Source organism: Pan troglodytes, chromosome 1, assembly GCF_028858775.2.
Source record: "Pan troglodytes isolate AG18354 chromosome 1, NHGRI_mPanTro3-v2.0_pri, whole genome shotgun sequence".
In the NCBI taxonomy this organism is placed as follows: domain Eukaryota; kingdom Metazoa; phylum Chordata; class Mammalia; order Primates; family Hominidae; genus Pan; species Pan troglodytes.
The window spans coordinates 78,101,095-78,128,392 of record NC_072398.2 but is presented as its reverse complement, the minus strand read 5'-3'; the positions used below and the strand labels follow the sequence as shown (position 1 = coordinate 78,128,392).

At 37.7% G+C, this 27,298-nt stretch overlaps 1 protein-coding gene across 3 annotated transcripts in view; it reads left to right on the top strand.

The window, feature by feature from the left end:
- MROH9 (maestro heat like repeat family member 9) overlaps positions 1–27,298 on the top strand; it is a 132,437-nt gene that overhangs the window by 47,474 nt on the left and 57,665 nt on the right. For 2 of the 3 annotated variants that reach the window (XM_054655764.2, XM_054655771.2), the window contains exons 9-14: positions 141–253; positions 6,567–6,715; positions 8,877–9,042; positions 12,084–12,226; positions 13,201–13,338; positions 14,851–14,971. In XM_054655764.2, coding sequence (XP_054511739.1) covers positions 141–253; positions 6,567–6,715; positions 8,877–9,042; positions 12,084–12,226; positions 13,201–13,338; positions 14,851–14,971 — 830 coding nt within the window. Of the gene's footprint in view, positions 1–140; positions 254–3,273; positions 3,424–6,566; positions 6,716–8,876; positions 9,043–12,083; positions 12,227–13,200; positions 13,339–14,850; positions 14,972–27,298 lie in introns of all 3 variants that reach the window. The other variant, XM_016932332.4, reaches the window with a different exon arrangement.

The following is a 27,298-nucleotide window of genomic DNA, read 5'->3' as shown; positions in this document are numbered from 1 at the left end:
AAACTATAAGCAGAGAGTTAAATATTCAGAAAACTTCAGATCTCCAGAACTGGGCAGGAAAAGAAAATTGGAAATAGTGATGTCATAGAACAAACCAGTGATCAAATAACAACCTGAAACTCTTTTTCTTAACAAAGCAGATATTGGAACAAATAAGCCTACAAACGGTAAAAGTCATAGCCTCCAGTTTCCTTCTTCTGATGTAGAATTTCTACCCAAGGAGTTTCAACAAGACGAAAGTAAAATAGCTCAGGTAACTTAGCCCCACTTTTTCTGAGGGCTTTTGTTTATGTGTATTATTACTCTTAGTAACAATTTATTTCAACAAAGTTTATGTCGTTAGTATTTTTTCGTTTTTTTTTAAACTCAGTGTGATAAAATGTAAATGATTATAGACCATTTAGTTTTCTGATTTTCATCTCTATTAATAGTAGTTATGCCTATTATTCCCAAATATAGTAATTTGTATTACTTTACTTAATCCTTATAGAAAGCAAATGAGGTATTTCCTAGTTACACTTCTTTTTGTTTGGCCAACAAATAGTTCACTAAAAATGGAGAACTTCTGCTTATTTAGAAAAATTAACAGTCATCAGTTAACAGACTTTCCAATACTATCATAATTTAATCTGCAAACATCATAATGACACTGTGATTTTGTTTAAAAGCGCTATTAAATGAAAAATAAAAATTTAAAAAGCCTACATGATAAACCTCAGTACCAAGTAAGTAGTTTTTACACTGTCTCGACCCTTGGGAGAACTGTGAGGCTCTATAGCCATATATACTCCCTCACCTTCTTCAGACTACATAGGTTTAGCCATAGGCTCCAGAAGTTGCACAGCACTGGGGCCCAGGTTGGGATTTCCAGCACCTTCCAGCCACACACGTTGAGCTAGTAGTTCAGCAAAACTTCTGAGGAAACCTGTTAGGCTAGCTCATCTCTTGAGGAGGGAGGATCTAGGGGTTCCTCTTAAAACTACATGTATAAAGCAGCGTCTTCTTCCATGGCTGAGATGGGTTGAAATGTGGGAGGCTGAGGATACGCAGAAGCAATACATCTAACATGGTATGGTCAAAAATACTGCATAGCTGTCTTAAATATGTAGAAGCCCAATGGTACATCTTTCCAAAATCAAAAGTTATTCTTTCCCACCTCCTCTCAAAAATTTCAAGCCTGGATGACTATGTTCATTTACATGAAGAAACCAGGCATCTGTTTAAGTTTACTAGCAAATCTTCCCTCATCCTTCCATCCTCCATTCCAGTATCCTGGAATTGAAATCCTAAGTACCATGACTGGGCTAGTGAACCTAGGACCAGCCGTCTGTTGGGGCCTCTCCTAAGCTGTTCATGAGACTTATCATCACAGCCTCTAGGTTGGTGTCCTTGCTTATCTGAGTTTAATGTCCATCAGGTGTAAAAATCCTTGGGGTTGGGGGAGGTACCCTGGGTCCTTGTGTTCATGACCTGTTATTCATTTCCCAATTGTGAGACCAAAGCAAGCCCAGCACTACATGCGGGAACAGTAGCTGGAAAACCTGGAGTTGAGACTTTCAGTAGTAGATGGAACAGGTAAATTGAAAGAATACAAGATTGTAGAAACAAGACCAAGAGGACTATAGCCAAAGACAAAGTTCAAAGCATGCAAATAGGGGTAGAAGCAGCAAGGTTGCTAACCATGGAAGCTGGAAGCAAAGCACCATTAAATGGGAGGGCTGGATTGAAAAACAAAACCGAAAACAATTCCCAAACTATGGCACTCTCATTTTATATAGTGGTTGGTTGTAAGAGAGAACACTGTTTTGCAAAGGATCCACAGAGAGCCACAAAAGTGTCATTAACTAAAAATATATATGTTTATATATGTTCATACCAAATAAACTAATAGTGTCACTCATGGGAATTTATAGAAAGAAATAACTCAAAATGGCACCATTATTTGTGAGAAGAGCTTCTTCACAGATTTTTTAAAGTATATGCCAAACATAGAGGAATAAATGAAAATCTATGGACTATTAAGTTAATAGTATATTATGCAAACATTCAAGCAAGTGGCATCAAGAACATGTAACAACACGGCGTAGCAGTAAGAAGCAGGAGGAGATAAAAATGACCTCTGAAGAACCCAGCTGATCCTGTGTGATTGGTGTATTTCTGGAGAGTTACGTGTAGATAATATTTTACAAAGCAAACCTACCATTTTATATAATCTACTATCACATCTTCACCTGTACATGACAGAAACTTCTAACACTGGCTCTAAGTTTCACTGGGAATTGCTTCTTCTACAACTTTTTAGATAGATACTAAATTTTTTGTTGAGTAAGCAAATATTCAAGAAGAGAATATTCTGCCCTCCAATATTTTTAAAAAATCCAGTGTCATATAATTAAATCTGGCTCTCTTAAAGTAGGGCAAACTATTTATGATATTCAGCCCACCTCTCCAAGCCTTGGTTACCCCCCTCTAATTTTCTTCCATAGCTTTCCAAGATTCCCATCCATCACCCCTCTGCCCAGTGGGAGAGGAGCTAGTGATCATCAATTCTCACTCAGACCTTAGTTCTGCCTTATGACCAAAAAGCAATACTCCATCCCTTTAAGGAGAGTGAAGAAAAACCTTTATTGGTGAGATTGGGTATCCTCTGTACTTGGGAGAATGACTTTTTTTTTTCCATATAAAGGCAAAAGGAGAAAATTTGGCTCGTTTATCTTTCTTTGAGAAATCTATAATCAATGTGAGTTTGTTCAAATTTTACAATCCATGGATAGTCCTCCAACTTTAAAAAGGGATTATTTGAATTGTAGTTCTTGCACCTTGATCATGGACATAAAGGCCTTTTATTTCTTTCTGCTTCCTGATCCCTTTCTGTAAAAGAGGAAAGTCCATGCCTTTGATTCCCTTGACTTCCTCACCCTGTCCCCTCCTGCATCTTCTGCTTTCTTCATACTTGTTTCTGATTGGAGCAAACTCATTTCCAAAACTGAATAAATTCATGATAATATTTGAACAGCTGAATTGCTTTAAAATCAGAAGAAAAAAATTAAACATAATTTCACTTGGATTATAGTCATTTTTGTACCAACATTGTTGTAAAATATAATTTTTAATATTTTTCATGGAAGAAAGAGACTCCAACAAGATGTATATGGCCCACGGAAGACTTGTGGCCCTGCCTGGCTCTTGAGCATCCCCCACCATGTCTGAGTTTAGCTGTCTTATGTTGGTGTGAGTAAGGCCTGAGGTCATGACTATCCTTTGTGGTTGCAGAGAGTAGGGCAAACCTTACTGCCTCCCTTGCTGACTGACTTTGTGCGGAGTCTCCTGATGAAACTCTCTTCACCTGATGATAAAATCGCATCTGATGCACCATCCATACTGATATTTACTCTGGAATTTCATGCTGAGAAGGTCACCATGGTAAGATACTTGACAATAAGCAGGAGAGCACAGGGTTTACTCTCTAATGTGCATTTTTGCCTGTGTTGTATGTCCACTTCTTTTTATATGTATTTCTTGTCATTGTTCATTAAATGACTTCAATATAATGAGGCTTTTGGTTTTTTAAGTTTTACTTAGAGACAGGGTCTTGCTCTGTGGCTCACGCTGGAGTGCAGTGGTGAAACCTTGGCTCACTGCAGCCTCAAACTCCTGGGCTTAAGCAATCCTCCCACCTCAGCCTCCTAAGCAACTGGGACTACAGGCATGTACCACCACACCCGGCTAATTTTTTAAACGAATTTTTGTAGAGATGGAGGTCTTACTATGTTGCCCAGGCTGGTCTCAAACTCCTGGGCTCAAGCAACCCTCCCACCTTGGCCTCCCAAAGCATGAGGGTTACAGGCATGAGCCACCATGCCTGGCCTGAGAATTTTTTGTGTGAAATATTTCAAGCATACGAACAATTTTAGAGAGTAAGTAATGAATGCTTATCCACCAATCATATTAAATCATAATATTTTGCCATATTTGCTTTAGAATTTTTAAAGAAATACATTAACAGCAATAAAATAGTATAGCTGTAATTGAAATCCCCTGTGTATCCCTTAAGGAACGATTTCAAAGACTCTCAGCTTGCGTAGAGCTGGCTACATAATTTGTGGGGCTCAGTACAGAATGAAATCTGGGACTGCCTCCTCACAACATAGGAAATAATGTCATTAAATGTGTAAGCACATGCAGTGTTCGCCTTTCCTCCACAGTCTCTCTCTCTCAATTCTTCATGCTGGTTTTATTTGCTATTTAACGTCTTTCTAAGCAAAAAGAACAATTAACATTTTTTAGTCGTGAACACAAATTTTACTATCCATACATATATTGTGCAATGCCAGTTACAAACGTAAGCATAGGCGCATTTAGCTCATGTGCAGAATCACCAAAATAATGCTATTTGTGTTTCACAGCTCACACATGCATACGTATTACATTCTTTCCAAAAGGGTGGAAACACTACGTAAAACTAGCTCGACTTTTAAAATTTCAATTTTTATCATTCATATATCCTACCAACATTCTCTACCTTCAGCTTATTGATGAGTAAGGAAAGCCTGAAAGGAAAATAATTTATGGCCTACCCTTTCTGTTTCCTTCTATGTCATTTTCAGACTAAGTGGGAATTTTTAAAGTAGGTTACAGTTTCAATAAGATGCTTATCTTGTTTTTCCACTGAGCTTCACATCATCGGTCCCCTGGCATTTTGTGAACACCACATGTGAATGGGACCACAGGAACAATGGCAGACTCACATACTGTATCTCCTCTGCTCCACTGTCCCATGGGACTTGATTTACAAAATACAAAGATGAAATTGTTTAAAAGTTCAAGGTGATAGTGGCAGAGCTTTAAACAAAGTAAGGGTACCTTCTCAGCATGGAGCCCTGTGCAAACACATAGGTCACAGGCCCATGAAACCAGTCCTGATGGTGACATGAGGAATGAACCTCTAGTTCCCTCTCCTGACACAGGAGTGCAAGGTGACTGAAAATAATCTGAGAAGTCTTACTCAAATTCATAGAGCAGGAAAGGGGAGGTGATGCTTTATATAGAACTCTCAATGCTGCTGCAGATGGGAGCATTCTGTAGGGCAAACACAACCACAGGGAAAGGTGAAGGGCAAGAGTCATCTTACAAAATAGAGTTCTCTTCTAGTGAAGTGGGAAAGAGCACTCAAAGGAAGGTGAGATGAAGGCTTACCAAGTCCCTGAGAGAAAGAGAGACCAAACAGAAAACTAGATTTGTAAAACTAGCTTCTGCTACAGTGAAATCTCTAACCACAGAAACAAAATGAACAAAATGGGCTCCTCAATTTATGACCCAACCCCAGCTCCCACAAGCAACTGGACTACTGAAAACAGTGGATTCTTGTCTTAGATGGGGTTAGGTTCTAAAATGAGTTATAAGGCTAAAAACATCCCTAAAAATCCCCCAAATTGCATATACAGTATATGGGCTTATAATCTCTAAATAATCCTAACACATCAAATATTTCATCAAAATTGAAACAGACCATCATTTTTATAACTGGACATAAATTAGCATAAATTTCTATAATTAAGCACCCAGTGACATAGGTGGCTTGCTTTAGAGGTATTTGCATTTAAAATAGGAAGAGGACAACTAGAAGAAGCTCTAAATCCTATACTTAGAAGGTCTGTGGAAAAGAGTAGTTTGATATCTCTCATTTCTTGCTCACCTTGGAACCTATGTGGTTGGAAAAGTACCCTGCACTTTTTAACATTTATAATTTTTTCTTTTGTTTGCCATAGAAAGTTGTACAGATAAATGAACTGTATATGATGTAACTGCAGGGTAATGTAAATTTGCATCAACTAATTTTTCAGCTTATAATCTCTGTTAGTCTAAAATTTATGATCCAGGATCACAAGAAAAATTTAAGAAGAAAAAAATGCAATGGATTATTTTCAAAATAAGAAGTGAGATGATCTGAGTGGATTAAATTTGATATTGAATACACAGCCACTGATTTGAAACAAATTTCAGATCCAGCTAGAACTCTCCTTGTTCAAGAATGAGTAAAAAGGGGGAAAAATGACACTAACATGGGACCTACGAGTAGAGTTTGCAAGATTGTGGGTTAGTGTTTACCATTCTGGGTCATTCCTCCAGTACATGGTTCATCCCTTCAATATGTGGATTCAAATCGTCTTTAACTTGCAAAAGTTTTCTTTGAAGTATACACTGTAGCTCCATTGTTATTCTGTTCCATTATTTTGATTTTCTTTAAGTACTTGAATTATATGTATGTTTCCTATACCGAGCTTATATTTCTTATGTAATGAATTCAACCCTCCCAAAATAAACTTTTAAAGAAATGGGCATTTTCCTGCTATTCATAAATGCACAGATTCAGTCTTCATCCAGATGAATATTTTGCATTGTGTAGTCACACATGTAAATATGCTTTCTACTAGTGCTTATCTGTATGTTAGTTGCTGCTTTGGTAATTCTGAGAAAAAGTGAATTCTTATGTCCAAGAAATGCCTTGGTTTAGAGGTGACCATGGAACAGGAGATTCTTGTTTACCTGTGGAATTTCTCTTCCAGGTGTCTAAGATCGTGGATGCTATTTACAGGCAATTGTGTGATAACAATTGTATGAAGGATGTTATGTTGCAGGTTATCACTTTGTTGACATGTACTTCACCCAAGAAGGTCATCTTTCAACTTATGGACTACCCAGTTCCAGCAGACGAGTAAGGCCCCCCAACCCTCTGTCCCTTCCACAAGGGCTTGTTCACAGGCTGCACTGTCAGATGGACCTGGGTTCAACTCTCAATCTACCATAGTCAGGCCTGGTTTCTTTTTTCTGAAAGAGAAAATCTATTTTTGCACCATGTGGGATACTTGTAAGACTTAAATAAGATCATATGTGTTATGCATATCTTTGTATAATACCTAAAACACAATAGGCCCACAAGATATGACCAATGTCACTATTATTTATCTGAGGCTTTAAATTGTGTTCTGTTGCATATCCCAGAGGAACAAACCTCTCCTCAATGTGATAATGGATTTTTATTCCCGTTTGTGAATTTACTCATTTTTGTTGAGGAAATAAATTTGTACATGTAGTGTTTTTCTTGTTTATGAAGGACAGACATAAGATATTTCTACATACCAATAACAGCATTAAAATTGGGAGTCCTGTGTCCTTTAACTATTAGACTGAAATTTATGATCCAGGATCACAAGAAAAGTTTAAGAAGAAAAAAATACAAACGCGAGTCTATGGGACAATATGAACCTAACAGGCACATTAGAAGAGCTTAGAAAAATCACACCACTCCATTTCTACAATTGGCATAAACATTGGAAATCAAGGTACTACTTCTCTACTATGAACAGTGTAAAAGGCAGAGAGTTTTATTTTGAAGAGGACTTGGGCTTTGGAAACAAATGAATCTGTTTCCATCAACTTTGACCCTTACATTTTATGTGACATTATGCAAGTTTGATAAAACTCCCCGATGCTAAATTTCCTCATCTAGAAAATGAGGAAAGTTCTATCTATAGATATGTTATGTGGGTTGCTTAGTTAGTTAATGTCTGTGAAAGGGCATTGAAATCAACAAAACTCTAAACAAATCACATAACTTTATTTTTCAGACTGAAAGATGGTATTTATTTAGGAAGCTTTAACTCACAAAGTATTTTACTATTCATGAAATTCCTAGAAAGATCTTTGTAAGATGATTTACTCATCCAGGAACTAAGCACCCACTTTGTGTAAAGTATTACTGGCCCTTAAGCAGTTTGCTGAGGAGAGGGAATATATCCACATGTATACAAGACAAAAATTGCCAATAAATCTGGTACAAGCAATATGTGCTGAGGAAGTACAGAAAGCAGGCATAATTTGTTAGGTGAACTTAATCAAAGCTGCTACCAGCAGGTCTAATTCTATGTGAGGATTGAGGTAGAAAAGGCCAGGATTTGGAGTGAAACTAAACCAAAGAAACACATGGAACATTTGCTCAGCCAAGAGGTATGAACAAGTGGTAAGACAAGGAGACACGGCATATGAGAGTTGATGTCCATGTGATTCTAAGTGGGACCTGTAGGCAGGAGCAGGTGGGTAGTGGGTGCTACAGAGCTGGGTATTTCCATATTCCAAGGGATCAGGCACCTATATGATGAACCTAAACACAGAAAGGCTGAGCAATAAGTGTCAGAACCCAGTATGAATTGGCAAGGTATCAGAAATACATCGGTGTAGAGATGTATAGCAGTTTCTAAGATAAGCAATAGTAAGACTAATCTTGAAGAGTGTCGAGTATATAGGAAAAGGAGCTAGGGGACTGGAGGTTGAGAAGCCAGGATTTTAATAGCATCTGTGTCACTCATTGTGTGACATTTGACAAAATGGCTCACTCTTCTGAGCTCAGTTTTGTTTTTATTTTTATTATTTAATTAGTTCATTTTTATTTAGGGTTTTTTAATTTTTATATTAATCTACATATTAATTTATATTCCCATGCCAGTTTTTAAATATTCTATTATTCCTGAACAAACAAAGTCACAAGGCCAGAGGAGCAGAGGAAGTATAGATTGCAGAAAGCTGATCAGTTCTTGACAGTGAGCTAGACAGACATTTAAATTGCAGTAGAAATGAACTTGCAGACCAGACTCTGGTATTTTCCGTAAGGTTTTATTTAAATTCTTTCTCTGTTTTCTAGGATAAGAGGTTTGTGGGATCATTTGGAAATAGGAATCTCAGTTTGCTTTGGACATGTCTGCAGTGTCTTTGCTATATAAAAATGTAAAACCAAGACTATTTTCCTGATTCTTGTTATTCTATCAAGTAGGACATGACAAACATGATTCTCATTGTGTGGGGTGGGGCTGTGTTTGCAGCACTCTGATACAGATGTGGCAGGCGGCAGGTTCTCAGGTGAGCGTGGCCCCTCACGTGCTGAAGACAATCTTATTGATACTGAAAGGAAAGCCTGGGGAAATGGAGGACACCGTAACGGAAGGGAAACGTTTCTCTCTTGATACTACCAACTTGATGCCTTTGGCGGTAAATAACACGATGAGTGTTTCTTCTTCTCAGTACTGTTTTCCTGATTGTGAAAATCCCTATCTGCCCACAGACTCAATCATACTTTCTTAACACAGTCCTCTTCTCATGCATCCATTCATGCAACACATATTTATTGAGTGTCTATTATTTGCTATGCCCTATTATGGAGCTTACATTTTGGTAAGAAACACAGACAATGAACAAATAAATGTGTTGTAAGTCAGATGGTATAAAGCTTAAAAGAGATATATAGTGGTGTGGAGGAAAGAAAGTGACTGGCAAGGTTTAGGTAAGTTGGTCAGGGCAGGCCTCTCTGCTGAGCTGGCATGAATCAGGTGAGGATGTGATCCTTACATATATCTGAGTTAGAGAGTTCTAGACTGAGAGAAGGGAAAAGTCTCATATTGATGGACACTTACCTTGTATGTCAGCGAATACAAGGAAGCCAAAGAATCTGAGTGAATTGGGCAAGGGAGATGAAAGTATAGGAGATGATATGAGAGAAGTAACCACTGGCTAGATCATGTAGGCGTTTGTAGTCATGGAAAGACCTAATCTCATTTGTGTCCATCATTTTATTCTCCTGAAAACCAAAATCACCACTCCTGGGAGTAAATTAAGGTCTTACAGAGACAGAGTAGTATAAAGTTGGCATTGCTTCACAAATGTGAAATGTTGGAATATGTATTTCTACGATGCCAATTACAATCCCTAAAGGCAAAATCCTGAACACCATAATCCTGAATATCAAAATTCCAAAATATCAAAATCCCAAAAGTCTAAAATTTCTATCATCTAATTGAATCCCCAAACTGTAATGACAGGTTTGGAATTAGGTGCAATCAAGGCTTCTAAAAGTGAATTTCAAGTTGTCACTAATAAAGTTTGTTTTTTCCATTCAGTCCAAAGCATTTCTAGGAAAATTCAGATGAGGGGATTAGCCAGGCAATATGGCAATGATGCAAACTTTAGTGGTAAAATATGTCATTTGTTTGCATTGACATTCCTTCCAGCTGATGAAATTCCAGGAGCTTTTGATAAATTAAAGCCACATATGCCTTGAATAAGCCAGAAAAGTTACTGACTGGTTTGAAATTAATTGTGTGTACAGTAGGAGAAGACACTTATGCAATGGTGTTGCTGTTCAACCATCAGTATTGTTTCCTCCAAATCTGTGGTCTTTCTATGAGTGCATGTGAAATAGATTTCTGCATGCCAAAACATCATAAAAGCATGGCACAGAAGACGGGAAAATTTAACAGGGAGTGCTGGAGTTAGTGTATGTCAAACCATAAAAGAATTTCAAAAAGAGTAGCATCACATATAAAATAAATGTGAACATATTGTCCAGGGAGAGCCATGCCGTAAAAGAGAAAAGAAAAAATAACAGCCATTCATCATAATAAAGGACTTCAAAATATAATTAATGATCATAAAAGTTGACCAGCTCTTATGAACCACCTCTATGCAATTGCCCATAATTTATTCCTATTGTTTTTATATGTTGAATTTTCTTTTTAGTATGTTTATTTTCTTTTTAATGTATTTTTCTCTCTATTTTAAGTTGTCAGCATTATTTTCTCCAATTTGCTATATACTACATATTTCGTTTCCTATACTGCAGATAAAAATGTAAAGACTTTTAGAGGGTTCTAATTATTTTTATGCATTTTGCAAATTTGTCTCCATGAAGATGCATTGTCACTGTATTGACTTTGTGTGTAAGCATTGCGCTTATACATAAAAATGTTGAAACTTCCTCAATAAATGAAGTGATGCATTTTTGTATATTTGCCTTTTTCAAGAAAGATAAAATGTATTGAGATCTCGGCTCTTTGGGTGACTGCGTATGTGGTGGTCCATTGGTCTGTCTTGTCAAAAGACTTAGGTTGTCCACCAAGGGATTTCAGATGACCACAATCATATAAGCTATTTCTTCGTGAATATGGTTTGTCTGCCCATAACTGTTACCACGTGACTGCTGTTAGTATACCTAAGTGTTTTATGTTTGGAAAAGTACATATGTTATTATTGCCTAATTTATTGTATAAAAAGACCTATGAAGTTTTCTGTCATGTGTTCATGTTTCTCACATGTCATTTTAATTTTTTAAAAAATTTTCTATTTTTGTGGGTACAGAGTAGGTGTATATATTTATGGGGCACATGAGATGTTTCAATACCAGCATGTAATGTAAAATACGTACATCATAGAGAATGGGGTACCCATCCCGTCAAGCATTTATTCTTTGAATTATAAACAATCCAATTACACTCTTTATTTAAAAATATATTATTATTGACAGTAGTCACCCTGTTGTGCTATCAAATAATCTTATTTATTCTTTCTAACTATTGTTTTATGCCCATTAACCATCCCCACCTCCCCCATCCCACTACCCTTTCCCAGTCTCTGGTAACCAATAAATCTCATTTTTAAGAATGTAAACACGTCTTTAAAATTTTTAAATTATTTTTCCCGAGTTACATTTTTGGGAGTTTGATCTCCCAGGATTTCAATATTCAGGATTATGGCAGTTGGGAATGTGTCTTTTAAGATTATAGCCCAGACCCATATTTCTGATGTGGTGACCTCCCGCCCATATTGCAGTAGTCAATATGCCAAATGATCTGTTGGTGACCTGACCTGCCTTCCCCTTAAATATCTCACTTCCTTGTATTGTTTGAGCACAGGTAGGACCTAGGTTATTAGTATGACTGCTCTTCATGGCCACATAGGAAGGGGACCTTGGAAGGGAAGCCTACCTTGGAAACCAACCTGCATCCCACTGGTTTGTCATCCAGGGTGTTTGTATAGTGCCTTAAGAGTTCCTTACCATAGTAGGCTTGGCACAGTTCCTATCTCACAACTGATGTAACGGCTGTTATTAAATGAATGGATACCCATATATGCTTTAGGTTTTCTTCAAGGAGGCTGAAGGAGGGGTTGCAGAGTCACTCTCTTGCTCCCCTCAGTAAGGTTGACCGGGTTTAGAGAAAAATGTTTACATTTCTACCTCCTATTTCCTTCCCTTATAGGCATGCCAGGCCCTGTGCACCTTTCTGCCTCTTGGTTCCTACAGGAAAGCGGTGGCCCAGTATTTCCCCCAGCTCTTGACGACTCTTATGTTCCAAGTCTTCTACAACAGTGAGCTGAAACCGATACTCAAGGACAGGGCTTTGTGAGTTAAAACTGGTTATTTCAGATTAAATAAGAGATAAGCGTCCAGCTGTCAATACTTCTACCCTCTTGGGTTCATATGGGATTCTTTACAGTCCCATGTGCGGTGTGTTCATTTATTACAGTTTTCTCTCCTCTGAATGGTAGAATGCCTTCAGAAAAGTAACCAGCCCAAGTACCTAAAAGTTAGTTCACCTTCCCTGAGCATGTGTAGTATATTAAGAGCCGTGACAACAGAACTCTGTTGATTCCTACCACACTGCCTATCAGATCAGTAAGAGACTACCACAGAAAAGAGAGCAGAGCATTAAATCCAAAGTCAGATACATTTTTGCTCTGCCATTTACTTACTTTCTGCTAGTAACCTCTCAGGGTTATTATACATATAAGATTAAAAATGATGTGCTCAAATGTACTTTGTGAACTGGAAAGTTAATTTGTGGTTGGAGATGTGATATATGGGTTTATGACTACGTGCAGTTGTCTGTCCACATAGAAGTTTGGCAATTCCATTTTGCCCAAGGGTGTACAGTTGATTTTGCTACCCTGCAGGGAAATCTCAACCCACCTGTCTACTATTTGCCCTATTCTCTAAGATGACATACATCAAAGCATCCCAACTAGATAAGAATATATCCTATTCATTTAATAGAAGAAAATGGACATCTTTAGCAAGTCATTGCATCATTGAACATCTCTTTCAAACTATCTATTGCAAATAAGCTAGTAATAATAAACAAATAAGGTGTTCTGCAATTGATGCTAGATTTTGTGTGCCACAATTTTAATTTAACCCTATCCCATGTACTGTTAATCAGGGAAGATGAAGGACATTTAGCAATCTTTTTCCATTGAGACATCCCCTTTCTCAAAACCTATATTCTGCCCAAGATGGGATTAAAAGGCAGGTAATGTGTATTTAGTTTTTTGAATATCACCGGCATGTGATGACCTTGCTCTCTTTTGGGGCTTTAGGTATGCCCAGGATGCCCTGAGAGTTCTGCTGAATTGTTCTGGACTGCGACAGGTGGATATTACTCTAATGAAGGAGAATTTCTGGGACCAGTTATCTGAAGATCTGTGTTACTATCATGGAGTCTGCTTTATTGCTAAGTAAGAACAGGGGTCTCTGTGTAGGATTCTTGGTCTCTATCCTACCTTCTCCAACTTCCTTCAATAAGCCATGCGGGAACAAGATAGGCATCTATTCCAATTTCCAAATCTCTCTTAATGATCTGAGTTGCTATTTGATTTCTACTTCTTCAATTATTTTGAAGTGTTTTTATTTGTGATTCTTTTTTCCTTTTTCTTGCCCTCTTACCTGATAACATAGATGCCCAATTATCCTCCCTCCACAGAACAGGTTTCTTTTCTTACAGATACAGAAAACTAGAAGTGAGTTTGGTTTTTTCCCTCTGATTTTAGCTGATTCCTGCACTGCAGGCATCAGTTTTAGACATGTTTCCACTTGAAACAGGTCCAGTAAAAACCTATACTCAATAAGCCAAATAAATTTGGAAAAGAATAGAAGAGAACTTTTATTTTTCTTGTACTGGAAAGGGGGTTTTCTAGTTAACCCTTTAGTGAACAGCAAGTTTCTGATTGTAGGGATCAGATTTTCTGATCAAGAATCAAAATACGGGCTGTTGACAACATGACAGACTAAGACTACTTCAAGTTGTGACTGACCCAGAAACTACACTCTTTGTGGTCTATGGGGCCTTGATGCTTTTATAACAGCATCTCATTTGCAAATGGATTTCAGGAACACATGCTGTGTTAAAGTGTAGCACATCTGCACCCTGCAAGTTGTCACAAGTTGAATGTCACTCTAAGGGTATCTAAGAAGTAACTTTGGATCTTCTTACTCAAAGTGGGGTCCACAGACAAGCAGCAACAGCATCACCTGAGAGTTAAAAATTCAGAATCTCATGGCCCACCTCAGACCTACTGAATCAGAATCTGCATTTTAGCAATATCCCCAGGGTGATCTGTTTGCACGTTGCAGTTTGAGAATCACTGGTTTGGAAGACCAACTGGGAATCTTAAAATGGAAACTTCCTCATGTTATCCTTTGCAATTCTGCCCTTACTGATCTGATCCAGGCCACCATGTCAGTACAAGTGTGAGGCTGTCCACCACCCAAGTGTGTTCTGGAGAATGGCATAGTGAATCAGAGCTCATCACCTCCTTTCCTGACTAATCCAGGGCGGTCCCAAACTCTCATCGGCGTTACATCATTCAAAGAAAGAGCTTGGTCCAAAACCACAAAGATGACCTGTATGCAGCCATCTTGGACTGAGCACTAGATTTTTATTTCCTCTCCCTTTAGTCAAGAATTGATGGGAGCTTGCACTAAAATAGGACATTCTGTTCTGTGGCAAAGGATGGGAGAGACAGGAAAGAAAAGTGACATTAAGGAAAGAGATGTTGACAGGGATCCAGTTATATGTAATTCTCCAGAGTATGTGTAGAATTCATAGTGGGACTACAATTTATTTAGGGAATATTAAAGAATATCTTTCATCTGGGAGGTACAAGATATTAGAATAATGATTCTCTCTTTGCCACTATTAGCATGGTGTTTTCTCCTTTGCTAATTCAGTGCCTTATTCTCTTTTACAGAACTCTCAGTGAATATAACTTTCCACAGTTTCCGGAGACCCTGAGTTATCTCTATAAGGTCTCAGTAGAAGGTCCTAGAAGGTCAGAAGACACTGTCATCGTATTACTATTCCTCACTGAAGTGAGTTTTGTAGACTGTGAACAGCTGTGTTCTCATTTCCTTTTCTTACCCAAATTTAAATCAAAATTCCAGTTTCTCGTATCTCTCCCTCTGAATGTTGGTTCTTACCAAGACTTAAGATCATGAAAGATATCTGAAGTCGGATGGGGAGAGGTGTGGAGTTAGATCTGGGTTATGGAAGAGTTGTCCCTTCAGCTTTCCCCAGCAGTTGGTTTTTCTCTGTTTCTAGGGGTGTGAATTTGTACAAAAACTAATTATTTTTTAGGACCAGTTTATATATTTCTGCATGATTGTTAAAGTATATTGAGGGATAATTGGGTTTAATAAAGATGGTAGTTAACATCTGGGATCTAGGCAGTACTTCTGACCATCTAGAGGGAGAAAGGAACTGGCTGAGTAACTGGGTAAAATGAAGATGTGGAACCATATTACTTTGTATATCAATATTGTGCCATGTATTGTAATACTATAATGGAATCAAGCAAATTGACAAACTTTTGTTTACAAAAAATAAAGGCTTTATAACCTGAAATTATCAAATCTAATTTTTTCATAAAAATAATAATATAATAGGCACATATTACCTAAGATGAAGTGCCCAATACTTTCAAAATTTGAGGTGATTTCAAACACCATAGGAAAACGGTTAATAAATTATGAAAAGCATACTGTTATACTATACCATCTATTTCTAAAACTTTCAAAAGTATACATAAATTAATTTAACTGAACATTGTGGTAGTCATCAATGATTTCAAATATGCTCAGTCTATTTTGACCTCTCATTAATTTTACTGCGTGACTCATTATTTTTATTGAATTGACTATTCTTTGCCCGGTGTCTATTCTTGGCTTCTTTATCAATCTTTAGTTGACTATTTACAGGTGGGTTTCTTTTTTTTCCCCATAAGTTATTGGGGTACAGGTGGTATTTGGTTACATGAGTAAATTCGTTAGTGGTGATTTGTGAGATTTTGATGCACCCATCACCTGAGCAGCATACACTGCACAATATTTGTAGTCTGTTATCCCTCAGCTCTCTCCCACTCTTCCCACCAAGTCCCCAAAGTCCATTGTATCATTCTTATGCCTTTGCATCCTCATAGCTTAGCTCCCACATATCACAGAGAACATACCATGTTTGGTTTTCCATTCCTGAGTTACTTCACTTAGAATAATAGTCTCCAATCTCATCCAGGTCACTGCAAATGCTGTTAATTCATTCCTTTTTATAGCTGAGTAGTATTCCATCCATATATACATATATACACACACACCACCGTTTCTTTATCCACTCATTGATTGATGGGCATTTGGGTTGGTTCCATGATTTTCAAATTGGGAATTGTGCTGCTATAAATATGTGTGTGAAAGTTTCTTTTTCGAATAATGTCTTATTTTCCTCTGGGTAGATATCCAGTAGTGAGATTGCTGGATCAAATGGTAGTTCTACTTTTAGTTCTTTAAGGGATCTCCACACAGTTTTCCATAGTGGCTGTACTACTTTACATTCCCACCAGCAGTGTAGAAATGTTCCCTGATCACTGCATTCACAACAACATCTACTGTTTTTTTATTTTCTTGATTACTGTCATTCTTGCAGGAGTAAGGTGGTATTGCATTGTGGTTTAGATTTGCATTTTCCTGATCATTAATGATGTTGAGCATTTTTTCATATGTTTGTTGGCCATCTGTATATCTTCTTTTAGGAATTGTCTATTCATGTCCTTAGCCCACTTTTTGATGGGATTACTTGTTTTTTTCTTACTGATTTGTTTGAGTTCATTGTAGACCCTGGATATTAGTCTTTTGTCAGATGTATAGGCTGTGAAGATTTTCTCCCACTCTGTGGGTTGTCTGTTTACTCTGCTGACTATTTCTTTTGTCATGCAAAAGTTCTTTAGTTTAATTAGGTCTCAGCTATTTATTTTTGTTTTTGTTGCATTTGCTTTTGGGTTCTTGGTCATGAAATCCTTGTCTAAGCCAATGTCTAGAAGTTTTTTTTCCAATGTTATCTTTTAGAATTTTTATAGTTTTCAGTTCTCAGAGGGAATGCTTTCCACTTTTCCCTATTCAGTATTATGTTGGCTGTGGGTTTTTCATAGATGGCTTTTATTACATTAAGCTATGTCCCTTGTATGCCGATTTTGCTGAGGGTTTTAATCATAAAGGGATGCTGGACTTTGTCGAATGCTTTTTCTGCATCTATTGAGATGATCATGTGATTTTTGTTTTTAGCTATGTTTCTGTGGTTTATCACATTTATTGACTTGCATATATTGAACCATCCCTGCATACCTGGTATGAAACCCACTTGATCATGGTGGATTATCTTTCTGATTTGTTGTTGAATTCATTTAGCTAGTATTTTGTTAAGGATTTTAGCATCTATGCTCATCAAGGATATTGGTCTGTAGTTTTCTTTTTTGGTTGTGTCCTTACCTGGTTTTGGTATCAGGGTGATGCTGACTTCATAGAATGAATTAGGGAGGGTCCCTTCTTTCTCAATCTTGTGGAATAGTGTCAAAAGGATTGGTACCAATTCTTTTTTGAATGTCTGGTAGAATTCTGCTGTGAATCCATCTGGTCCTGGACTTTTTTTTGTTGGTAATTTTTTAATTACCGTTTCAATCTCTCTGCTTGTTATTGGTCTGTTCAGGATATCTAATTCTTCCTGATTTAAGCTAGGGGAGTTGCATTTTTCCAGGAATTCATCCATCTTTTCTACATTTTCTAGTTTATGTGCATAAAGGTGTTCATAGTAGCCTTGAAGGATCTTTTGCATCTCAATGGTGTCAGTTGTAATATCTCCTGTTTCATTTGTAAATGAGATTATTTGGATTTTCTGTCTTCTTTTCTTTGTTAATCTTTCTAATGGTCTATCAATTTTATTCATCTTTACAAAGAACCAGTTTTTTGTTTCATTTACCTTTTGTACTTTTTTCTTTGTTTGTTTCAATTACATTGAGTTCTGCTGTGATCTTTGTTATTTTCTTTCTTCGGCTTGGTTTGAGTTTGGCTTGTTCTTGTTTCTCTAGTTCCTTGAGGTGTGACCTTAGGTTGTCGATTTGTGCTCTTTCAGACTTTTTGACATAGGCATTTAGGGCTATGAACTTTTCTCTTAGCACCGTCTTAGCTGTATGCCAGAGGTTTTGATACATTGTGTCATTATTGTAATTCAGTGCAAAAACTTTTTAAAATTTCCATCTTGATTTCATTTTTGGCCCAATGCTCATTCAGGAGCAGGATTTAATTTCAATGTATTTGTGTGGTTTTGAAGGTTTCTTTTGGAGTTATTTCCAGTTTTATTTCACTGTGGTCTGAGAGAGTGCTTGATATAATTTCAATTTTCTTAAATTTATTGAGGCTTATTTTTTGGCCTATCATATATTCTATCTTGGAAAAAGTTCCGCTGTTGAACAGAATGTGTATTCTGTGGTTGTTGGATGAAATACTCTGCATATATCAGTTAAGTCCATTTGTTCCAAGGTATACTTTAAATCCATTGTTTCTTTGTTGACTTTCTGTCTTGATGACTTGTTTAGTGCTGCCAGTGGAGTATGAAGTCCCCCACTATTATTGTGTTGCTGTCTATCTCATATTTTAGGTCTATTAGTAATTGTTTTATAAATTTGGGAGCTCTAGTATTAGGTGCAAATATGTTTAGGATTGTGATATTTTCCTGTTGGACAAGGCCTTTTACCATCATATAATGTCCATCTTTGTCTCTTTTAACCACTGTTGCTTTAAAGTTTATTTTGTCTGATATAAGAATAGCTACTCCTGCTCACTTGCAGTGTTCATTTGCATGAAATCCCTTTTTCCATGCCTTTACTTTAAGTTTATGTGAGTCCTTATGTGTTAGGTCAGTCTCTTGAAGGCAGCAGATAGTTGGTTGGTGAGTTCTTATCCATTCTGCAGTTCTGTGTCTTTTAAGTGGGGTGTTTAGACCATTTACATTCAATGTTAGTATTGAAATGTGAGGTACTGTTGCATTCATCATGCTCTTTTTTGCCTGTGTATTTTGTTTTTTGTTTTTGCTTTTTAACTTGTATTTTTGTTTTATAGGTTCTGTGTGATTTATGCTTTAAAGAGATTCTGTTTTCATGTGTTTCCAGGATTTGTTTCAAGGTTTAGAGCTCCTTTTAGCAGTTCTTGTAGTGGTAGCTTGGTAATGGCAAATTCTCTCAGCATTTGTTTGTCTGAAAACAACTGTATCTTTCCTTCATATATGATGCTTAGTTTCACTGATTACAAAATTCTTGGCAGATAATTTTATTTGAAGAGGCTGAAGATAGGGCTGCAATCCCTTCTAGATTGTAGGGTTTATGCCGAGAAGTCTTCTGTTAATCTGATATGTTTTTCTTGTTAGGATAACTGGTGCTTCTGTCTAACAGCTCTTAAGATTCTTTCCTTCATCTTAACTTTGGGTAACCTGATGACAATGTGCTTAGGTGAAGATCTTTTTGCAATGAATTTCCCAGCTCTTCTTTGAGCTTCTTCTATCTGCATGTCGAGATCTCTAGCAAGGCTGGGGAAGTTTTCCTCGATTATTCCCCTGAATGTATTTTCTGAGCTTTTAGAATTGTCTTCTTCCTCAGGAATACCAATTATTTTTAGGTTTAGTTGTTTAACATAATCCCAGACTTCTTGGTGGCTTTGTTCATATTTTCTTACTCTTTTTGTCTTTGTTGGATTGGGTTAATTCGAAGACCTTGTCTTTGAGCTCTGAATGTCTTTCTTCTACTTGTACATTCTATTGCTGAGACTTTCCAGAGTATTTTGCATTTGTCTCCAAAATTTCCTGAACTTTTTATTGTTTTTTCTTTAAGCTATCTATTTCCTTGAATATTTTTCTCTTCACTTCTTGTATCATTTTTTGGATTTCCTTGCATTGGGCTTTGCCTTTCTCTCGTCCCTCCCTGATTAGCTTAATAACTAAACTCCCGAATTCTTTTTCAGGAAAATCAGGGATTTCTTCTTGGTTTGGAATCATTGCTGGTGAACTAGTACGATTTTTGAGGGATGTCGATGAACCTTGTTTTGTCATATTACCAGGTTTGGTTTTCTGGTTCCTTCTCATTTGGGTAGGCTCTGTCAGAGGGAAGGTCTAGGGATGAAGGCTGTTGTTCAAATTTTTTTGTCTCACAGGGTGTTCCCTTGATGTAGTACTCTTCCTCTTTTCCTGTGGATGTGGCTTCCTGTGATTCAAACTGCAGTGATTGTTGTCTCTTTTCTGGGTCTAGCCACCCCGTGAGTCTACTAGCCTCTAGGCTGCTACTGGGGGTTGTCTGCACAGAGTCCTGTGATGTGAACCATTTTTGGTTCTCTCAGAAGTGGATAACAGTGCCTATTCCAGTGGAGGTGGTGGAGGGTGCAATGGACTCTGTGAGGAGCCTTAGCTTTGGTGGTTTAATGCTCTATTTTTGTGCTGGTTGGCCTCCTGGCAGGAGATGGTGCTTTCCAGAAATCATCAGCTGTAGTAGTGTGGAGAGGGACCGGTGGTGGGTAAGACCCTAGAACTCCCAAGATTATATGCCATTTGTCTTCTGCTATCAGGGTGGGTAGGGAAGGATCATCAGGTGGGGATGGGGCTAGGTGTGTCTGAGCTCAGACTCCCCTTGGGTGGGTCTTGCCATGGCTGCTGTAGGGGATGGGGGTGAGAGTCCCAAGTCACTGGAGTTGTGTACCTAGGAGGATTATGGCTGCCTCTGCTGAGTCATGCAGGTGGTCAGGGAAGTTGGGGAAAGTGGCAGTCACAAGCTTCACCCAGCTTCCACACAAACCAAAGGGGCAGTCTCACTCCCACCATGCCCCCTGCAACAGCCCTGAGTCTGTTTCCAAGCAGAGGGCAAGGCAGGCTTGAAAACTTGGCCAAGGCTTTTCTCCTCCCAGCTGCAAAAGAAAAAGGCTTTAGTTCTTCCCCTGCCTGTGAAGTCTAAGTCTGCAAGCCACATTCATGCCCTCCCCCGAGTTCTGGCCAGGAGGCTTCTTGCCCCATTCAAATTGTTATAAAGTTCAGCTCAAGAATTCCTTCTCCCTGCATAGTTTTACTCCCTGCCCCTCTGGCCACCCTCCTGATGGATCCCTGTGGTGCCAAGCAGGAATGGGCTGCTTGGGGACCCAGTGAACTCCCGGGGCCTTTCTGCTGCTTCCCCTACCCCTGTATTTCACTTGGCTCAGCTCTCTGACTTGACTCAGCTCCAGGTAAAGTCATAAACTTCTCTGGCAAACAGACCTTCAGCTTCTCCAGTCAGGTTGTGTGTTTAGGAAAGGAGGGTCTCCCTTTCTCACTTCCGCAGTTGGGGCACTCACAGTATTTGGGGGTATCTTCCGGGTCCTGCAGGAGTGTCCACTTCCTTCAGAGGGTCTGTGGGTCCTCTCAGGATTGCTGGTTTGTCCTTGCAATCAATCTGGAGCTAAAATTCACAATGCAGCCTCTGCATGCTGTTCTGTCTGGAGCTGCAATCTAGTCCTGCTTCCTATCTGCCATGATCCCTCCTAGTCACCAGGTGGGTTTATTTCTGAGCACTCTGTTCTGTTCCATGGGTCAATATGTCTGTTTTCAGGCCAGGAACATACTGTTTTGACTACTATAGCTTTGTAATATATTTTGAAATCAGGAAGTGTAATATCCCAACTTTATTGTTTTTCAAGATTATTTTGACTATTTGGGGTGTTTATTGGTCTCACACAAACCTTATTTTTTTTTTCTATTTCTGTAAAACAAGCCGTTGGAATTTTGATGAAGATTACATTGAATGTGTAAATCACTTTGGGTGGTATAGACATTTTTATTTTTTTGAGACAGGTCTTGCTCTGTTTCCCAGGCTGGAGTGCAGTCACATGATCTTGACTTACTGCAACCTGTGTCCTCCATGCTCAAGCAATTCTTCCACCTTAGCCTCCAGAGTAGCTGGGACTATAGGTGCATGCCACCATGCTTGGGTAATTTTTGTATTTTTAGTAGAGATGGGTTTTGGGTTTCACCATGTTACCCAGGTTGATCTCAAACTCCTGAGCTCAAGTGATCCACCCAACTTGGCTTCCTAAAGTGCTGGGATTACAGGCATGAGCCATCACGCCTGGCCAGTATAGATATTTTAACAATTTTAATTCTTTCAATATACGAACACTGGATATCTTTCCATGTATGTGTGTCTTCAATTTCCTTCATCAGCATTTTATAGTTTTCAGTGTACAGGTCTTTAACATCCTTGGTTAAATATATTCCTAAATATTTTAATTTTTATAGCTATTGTAAATAGAATTGTTTTCTTAATCTTTTTCATGTAGTTTATTGTTAGTGCATAGAAATGCAACTGACTTTTGTATGTTTATTTTGTATTCTGCAGCTTTACTGAATTTATTACGTCCAACAGGCATTTTATGGAGTCATTAGGGTTTTCTATACATACAAGATCATGGCATCTGCAAAGACAGAACATTTTACTTCTTCCTTTCTGATTTGAATGACTTGTGTTTCTTGTCTGAATGTCTGTCCAGGACTTAAAGTACTAGGACTTGCAGCACTTTACACTTTTTCTCCTTACCTGCTCCCATTTTATTCTATTGATGTCACCCTTTACATATTTTTATATTGTGTGTTCATTAACAAATTATTGAAGCTATATTTTAATACATTTGTCTTTTAACTTTTATATGAGAGTTAAATGTGATTTACACACCATCCCATATTAAAATATTCTAATTTTGACTATATATTTATCTTTCAAAGTGAGTTTTATACATTCACATATTTTAATGTTGTTACTCAGTGTCCTTTTATTTCAAGTTGAAGAATTCCCTTTAGCATTTCTTGTAAGTTAGGTCTCATGGTTGTAAACTCCCTCAGCTTTTGTTTGTTTGGGGATGTCTTTATCTCTACTTAATTCTGAAGGACAGCTTTGTCAGGTATAGTATTCTTAGTTGTCAGGTTTTTTTTTCTTTCAGCACTTTGAATATATCCCGCTCCTTCAGTTGTGAGGTTTCTGTTGAGATATCTGCTGATAGCCTTATGCTAGTTTCTTTGTATGTGAGAAGTCTCTTTGTCTTTTCTGCTTTCAAGCTTATCTCTTTTTTTTACTTTTAATAATTAGATTATAATGTGTCTCAGATAATTCTTCTTTGAGTTGATCTTAGAGTCTTGAGCTTTATGAATCTAGATGTTCTCTCTCTATCTTTCTCTCTGCTCCTTCCTCCCTCCCCCACACCTCTTTCTGCCCTCTCTCTCCTCCCCCAACTTCTGGAACTCCTATAGGAGAGAGAACATTTAAAGAAATTCTGGCTCAAAACTGTCTGAATCTTGTGAGGGTTATAGACATCTAGATTCATATATTTAATAGTGTCCCTTACATCCCTGTCTTTACTCTCTTTCATTCTTTTTTATCTTTTTCTTTTTTTTTTTTTTTGGCTAATTTCAAATGACTTGTCTTCAAGTTTGCTAATTCTTTCTTGTGTGTGATCAAGTCTGCTCTCAAAAGTCTCAATTGAATTATTCAGCCTGTTATTATAGTCTTCAGCTCCAGGATTTCTGTTTTGTTATTTTTTTTTTTTAATTAAGTGTCTCTTTCTGTTCATGCATTGCCTTTCTAATTTTATTTAGTTGTCTATCAGTGTTTTCTTGTATCTCATTGAGCTTCTTTAAGATGATTATTTTGACCTCTTTGTCAGGCAGTTTGTAGATCTCCATTTTTTGTGGTCAACTACTGGAGCTTTATAAGTCTTCTTTGGTAATGTCATATGTGCCTCATTCTTCATAATCTATATAGCTTTGCATTGGTTTCTGTGCATTTGAAAATGCAAACACCTCTTCCCACTTTTACAGACTGGCTTTGGCAGGTAAACACCTTTTCCTTTTCACACCTGGGCTAATGCCTCCAGAATTGTAGGTTAGGTGGAGTTGGAGCTAGGGCACCTGGGTGCTCCTGGGACTTGTGGTTGGCTGGTCTGTTACCACGGACTCAAGAAGGTGTGTCTCTTCTCTGGTTCCTGGGTGAACTGGCCTAGCTCCAGGACCTTGGTCAGTAGTGTTGTCTCTGGAATGAGGGTCCACTACAGAGTCCAGAAACAACAGACCTATTATCAAGTACACAGATGGGTGTAGCTCCTTTTGGGTCTGTGAGATGGCTCCTACTGTGTAAGTAGGTGGGTCCCAGGGCAGGACTGGCTCCAGACAATGACTAGCAAGGATAGAACCCAGTCACAAGGCTGCTTCAGTGTCTACAGCCAAGACCATGATCTGCAGGATAGGCACGTTCGTAAGCTGGTCACTAGACAGGAAGAACTGCTCCCAAACTGCAGCTAAAAGGGGCTGGAGTCAAGGTACAGGACCTTTCCAGGATCTGCTGTGGGACCAAAGTTAGCAGTCCAGCCTGCAAAATCACATATAGGCTTCTTTTGGCAGCTTCCTCGGCAGGCAGGAAGGCTCTCAGGCCACTGCTGAGAAGAGATAGAGATGAGTTACAGGGCTGTTTCAGGGCACAAAGACATAACCAAGGTCAGCAGGCCTGTTACCCTGGTTTCCTTGGTGGATGGTTTTGGTGGCAGAACCAACACCAAATGTAGCTGTAGCCAAGTCTGCAGAGAGACCGGGTCATTTCTGGGTTTAGAACCAGGACCACAGTCAGCAAGCCTACCATCCAAGCATTGATCTGCACTCTCAAAATAGCTCTCCTTAATTTTAGAATCCACCATGTTTTTGCAACCTTCTACATAAATCCCAAAAAGTTCCCAGCAAGGTACTTTTGTTTGGGGATGACTGCAAAATTATTGCTTCTCTGGGGGATAATCATGGTGAATAGTATTCCATTCTTGTTTTATTATGGATTTTCATAGAAATGCTTCTATTTCACTATTAAGACAGTTAACTTTTATTGGAAATACACTGTTATTAGCCATTGTTCTATTCATAGTTGTATTTGAAATGTTGAATTTTATTGACTGTATTTTGACAGTGAACAACATAATTTTTTATGTAACTTATTAATAATATATAATGGTCACAGATAGCCTAACATTAAAACTATCATTGTAATATTCTACAAACTAGATATGATTGGAACTTGACTTATTAGAATTTTATTAAGAATTTTTATATCTTGTTCAGAGGTGATTTTGTTCTGCAGTTATTTATTATGTGTTGCCTCTCATATTTTTGTATGAGATTTACATTCAATTGTAAAAATCAATTCAGTAATTTTAAATACTTTTCTGTACAATGGAATTACTTATGATTCTTGGAAATCATCTATTTCTTAAAATTTTGGAAGAAGGCTGTAGTTAAAATCATCTGCTGTGATCCACACAGATTTTAATACTATGTTGCCATAAAAATGAATGAGAAGCCACACACCTGTAGTCACAGCTACTCAGGATGCTGAGACAGAAGGATCACTTGAGGCCAGGAGTTTGAGGCTGTCGTGAGCTGTGATTGTGCTTGTGAATAATCAGTGCATTCCAGCTTGGGCAACATAGCAAGACCGTATCTCTTTTAAAAAAAGAATGAGAAAGATCTCTTTGTACTGATGCAGAGTAACTTCCAGGAGATGTTGTTAAGTGAAAATAAAACAAGCTGCAGAGCAGCACAGATGCTACCTTTTGCATAAGAGAGAAAAAGACATGTATTATATACTATAGAAGTATATAAAATGTAGACTTATTCTTTGGGAAACATATACATATGCACACACTAAATACATGTTTTATGTATTATATATAATTCTATATAGTTTTATTATATATTATAAAATATAAGGATTTTTAAATATATACTTATCTTTTGGAGAGAAAACAAAAAGATAAACTAGACACTAAAGAAACTGGTTACTTTAAAGGACATGGGAGTAATAGGGTAGAATGGATAGGGATGGAAATGAGACTCTCAAAGTACCCCTCTTGTGTAGTTTCGACGCATAAAGTTATTGTTGAAAGAATAAAATTAAATCAAGAAGAAGAAAAAAGCCAAATTTAAACTGATGCAAATGAATTTATTTGTATAGCAAATTAATAACCACACAGATAATATAATTACTCCATGCAGCTTATGAACATAGTGCTTTGACTTAGATATATTCTAAGAATGAAAATGTCTATAAAGAAATATTCACTTTTACTCAGAAGGTTTATTGGTATTGTATATTGATATTATCATTTTAAGACTAAGGTATGTATTATTTATCAGAAAGCAAATAAGTAAATATATTAATCCTATTAGATGCCAGGGTTTTCCAAGTAAAAGGAAGGCAATAAAAACATGAAGCTGCAAAAAGTTAATATAAACTCTTATGTTAGCTTTGAATTAAAAATATCAACATTATAAGTATAAACTCACGATTTAAAGAATAACTATTTCCAAGTTCTGAGTAAAAGCCAAGAAGACATGATATTCTGACAGCTAGGAGTACTTTAGCATCCATTTCTAATGGTTTCTAAGTGCTATTACTTACCAAAAGGAACCATGTCTCCTTGATAAAATGGCTGGTTTCAGAGGGCAAGAAAAATAGATGAGTCAGGGACATCTAATTTTTCCACAACCCAAAGAAGGGCTAAAGGCCCATGGGGCCATGTCAAAAGGACACAAGAAGTAGTGGCTTCTACTAGCCAACTTTGAGTATCAAAATGAATAGTAACTAAATAATTGTAACATTTTTTTTCCTTTTTTAATTATTATACTTTAAGCTCTGGGGTACATGTGCAGAATGTGCAGTTTTGTTACATAGGTATACACATGACATGGTGGTTTGCTGCACCCATCAACCCATCACCTACATTAGGTATTTCTCCTAATGTTTTCCTTCCCCTAGCCCCCAACTCCCTGAAAGGCCCCAGTGTGTGATGTTCCCCTCCTTATGTCCATGTGTTCTCATTGTTCAACTCCCACTTATGAGAACATGTGGTGTTTGTTTTTCTGTTCTTGTGATAGTTTGCTGAAAATGATGGTTTCCAGCTTCATCCATGTCCCTGCAAAGGACATGAACTCATCCCTTTTTATGGTATTCCATGGTGTATATGTGCCACATTTTCTTTATCCAGTCTATTGTTGATGGACATTTGGGTTGGTTCCAAGCCTTTGCTATTGTGAATAGTGCTAGAATAAACATACGTGTGCATGTGTCTTTAGAGTAGAATGACTTATAATCCTTTGGGTATATACCTAGTAATGGGATTGCTGGGTCAAATGGTAATTCTAGTTCTAGATCCTTGGGGAATCACCACAGTCTTCCACAATGGTTGAACTAATTTATACTCCCACCAACAGTGTAAAAGGGTTCCTATTTCTCTACATCCTCTCCAGCATCTGTTGTTTCCTGACTTTTTAATGATCGC